This window comes from Aureococcus anophagefferens (genome assembly GCF_000186865.1).
Source record: "Aureococcus anophagefferens unplaced genomic scaffold AURANscaffold_856, whole genome shotgun sequence".
Taxonomy (NCBI): domain Eukaryota; class Pelagophyceae; order Pelagomonadales; family Pelagomonadaceae; genus Aureococcus; species Aureococcus anophagefferens.
Genome location: NW_008706125.1, coordinates 2720 through 4199, shown reverse-complemented (window position 1 = coordinate 4199; position 1480 = coordinate 2720). Strand labels below are relative to the sequence as shown.

General features: G+C 68.0%; 1 protein-coding gene across 1 annotated transcript in view; it reads right to left on the bottom strand.

The window, feature by feature from the left end:
- Window positions 1-781: 781 nt before the first annotated feature.
- Window positions 782-1480, bottom strand: part of AURANDRAFT_69068 (hypothetical protein) — a gene marked incomplete at both ends in the record, with an annotated part of 3416 nt that continues 2717 nt past the window's right edge. Inside the window, one exon of the mRNA XM_009044816.1 lies at window positions 782-1423. Within this exon, the coding sequence (XP_009043064.1) occupies window positions 782-1423 (642 nt within the window). The remainder of the gene's footprint in view (window positions 1424-1480) is intronic.

Here is a 1480-nt window from a genome sequence, read left to right as displayed (position 1 = left end):
CGACGCTCGCTACGGGAAAGAGCTGCGCATGTTCACTTGCCGCACGGCGATCGAGGAGAGCTTCGTCGACGTCCTCCCTGAGGCCGTGCTGGCGCGCGACTTCCCTGGTTTGCTCCTGTCCGACTTCGCGCTCGAGTCGCTACTGAAGAAGCGGGAGATTGAGGAGCGGAAGCACGAAGCGAAGGAGCGCGATGCGATGGACAGGGAGGAGCTGATTAGCCATGGCTACATGCGATGGTTTGATAGGCACGCGCGAAAAATGATGAGCCGTGATCTGTGCCCAGCTTCACACCGGGTCTTCGGTGTCGGTCGATGCACCAAAAGGACTTTTTTCCTTCGGGAAATGTTTCCTGAATGCGACTCTACGTCCAGCACAAGTCGCACGCGCTCGATTTGTCTGTTTCCACCGAAACACGGTTGTTCTTCGTTTCCACAATATTGTCGGCACGTCGCAGCACGCGGCGGGCTCCTTTGGCAAGGTATACCTACCTACCGGCCAGCGGAGCCGCACCACGCGCTCTACCAATGGATGCTCCGCCAGCCGAATCTGTCCCACAAAGTGCCGGAGACGGTGACCTGCGATACGAGGAATGGGTCCGAGTCCGAGTCCGAGTCCGAGTCCGAGTCCGAGTCGGGCCGAGCCGCACGCTGCAAGCGCTGCGGCAACCCCGCGCCCGATCACTTCGTTCCTGACAAGGGTCCTTTTGGTTGGAAGGACATTTGGACATGCAAAAATGAGATCCGCGTAGCCCCATAAAGACATACCCCTCCGAGATACCCCCTAAGACACGGCGCATCGCGCGCGCCGCGGCGCGAGGCTCGCCTCGACGGGCGCGCGGCCGCCCGGCCGCAGCTCGTCCACCGGGCAGCACGAGATCGCGAGGATGCGCGCGTGCCCCGGGAGCGCGTTCGCGCCGCCGCGGTGGAGCAGCAGGGGAGAGGCGAGCGCGACGTCGCCGGCCGCGCCGACGAGCGAGCGCGTCTCCGCGCGGCGCAGGAGCGCGGGGACGAGCTCGCGCTCGTCGCCGACGGCGTCGAAGCCGTGGAGCGCGCGCGCCGGCAGGTCGCCCTTCTCCAGCAGGCGCGCGACGGCCCGGTGCGACCCGAGGGCGAACTCCGTGCCGCCGGCGCCGGGCGGCGCGTCCGTCAGCAGCCAGAAGACGACGAGGCCGACGGCGCCGGACCGCCGCGAGTGCGGCTCGTGCCAGCCGTCGACGTGCCAATCGCGGTGGTCCTCCTCCTTGGTCTCCTCGCCGCCCGTCGTGCGCGCCACGCAGGCGCGGAAGCCGCGGAGCGGCGCCGCGAGGCGCGCGTCGCCGCCGACGAGTTGGGCGACGGCCGCGTGGACGCGCGGGCACTCCCGCTTCACGTCGAAGCGCGCGCTGCCGGCGCGGATGAGATGGTAGCGCCGCTTCCCCGGCTCCTGCTCCATGTTCCAATTCAGTTCGTCGACCGCGGCGCCGGCGTACGGCGCCGGGTC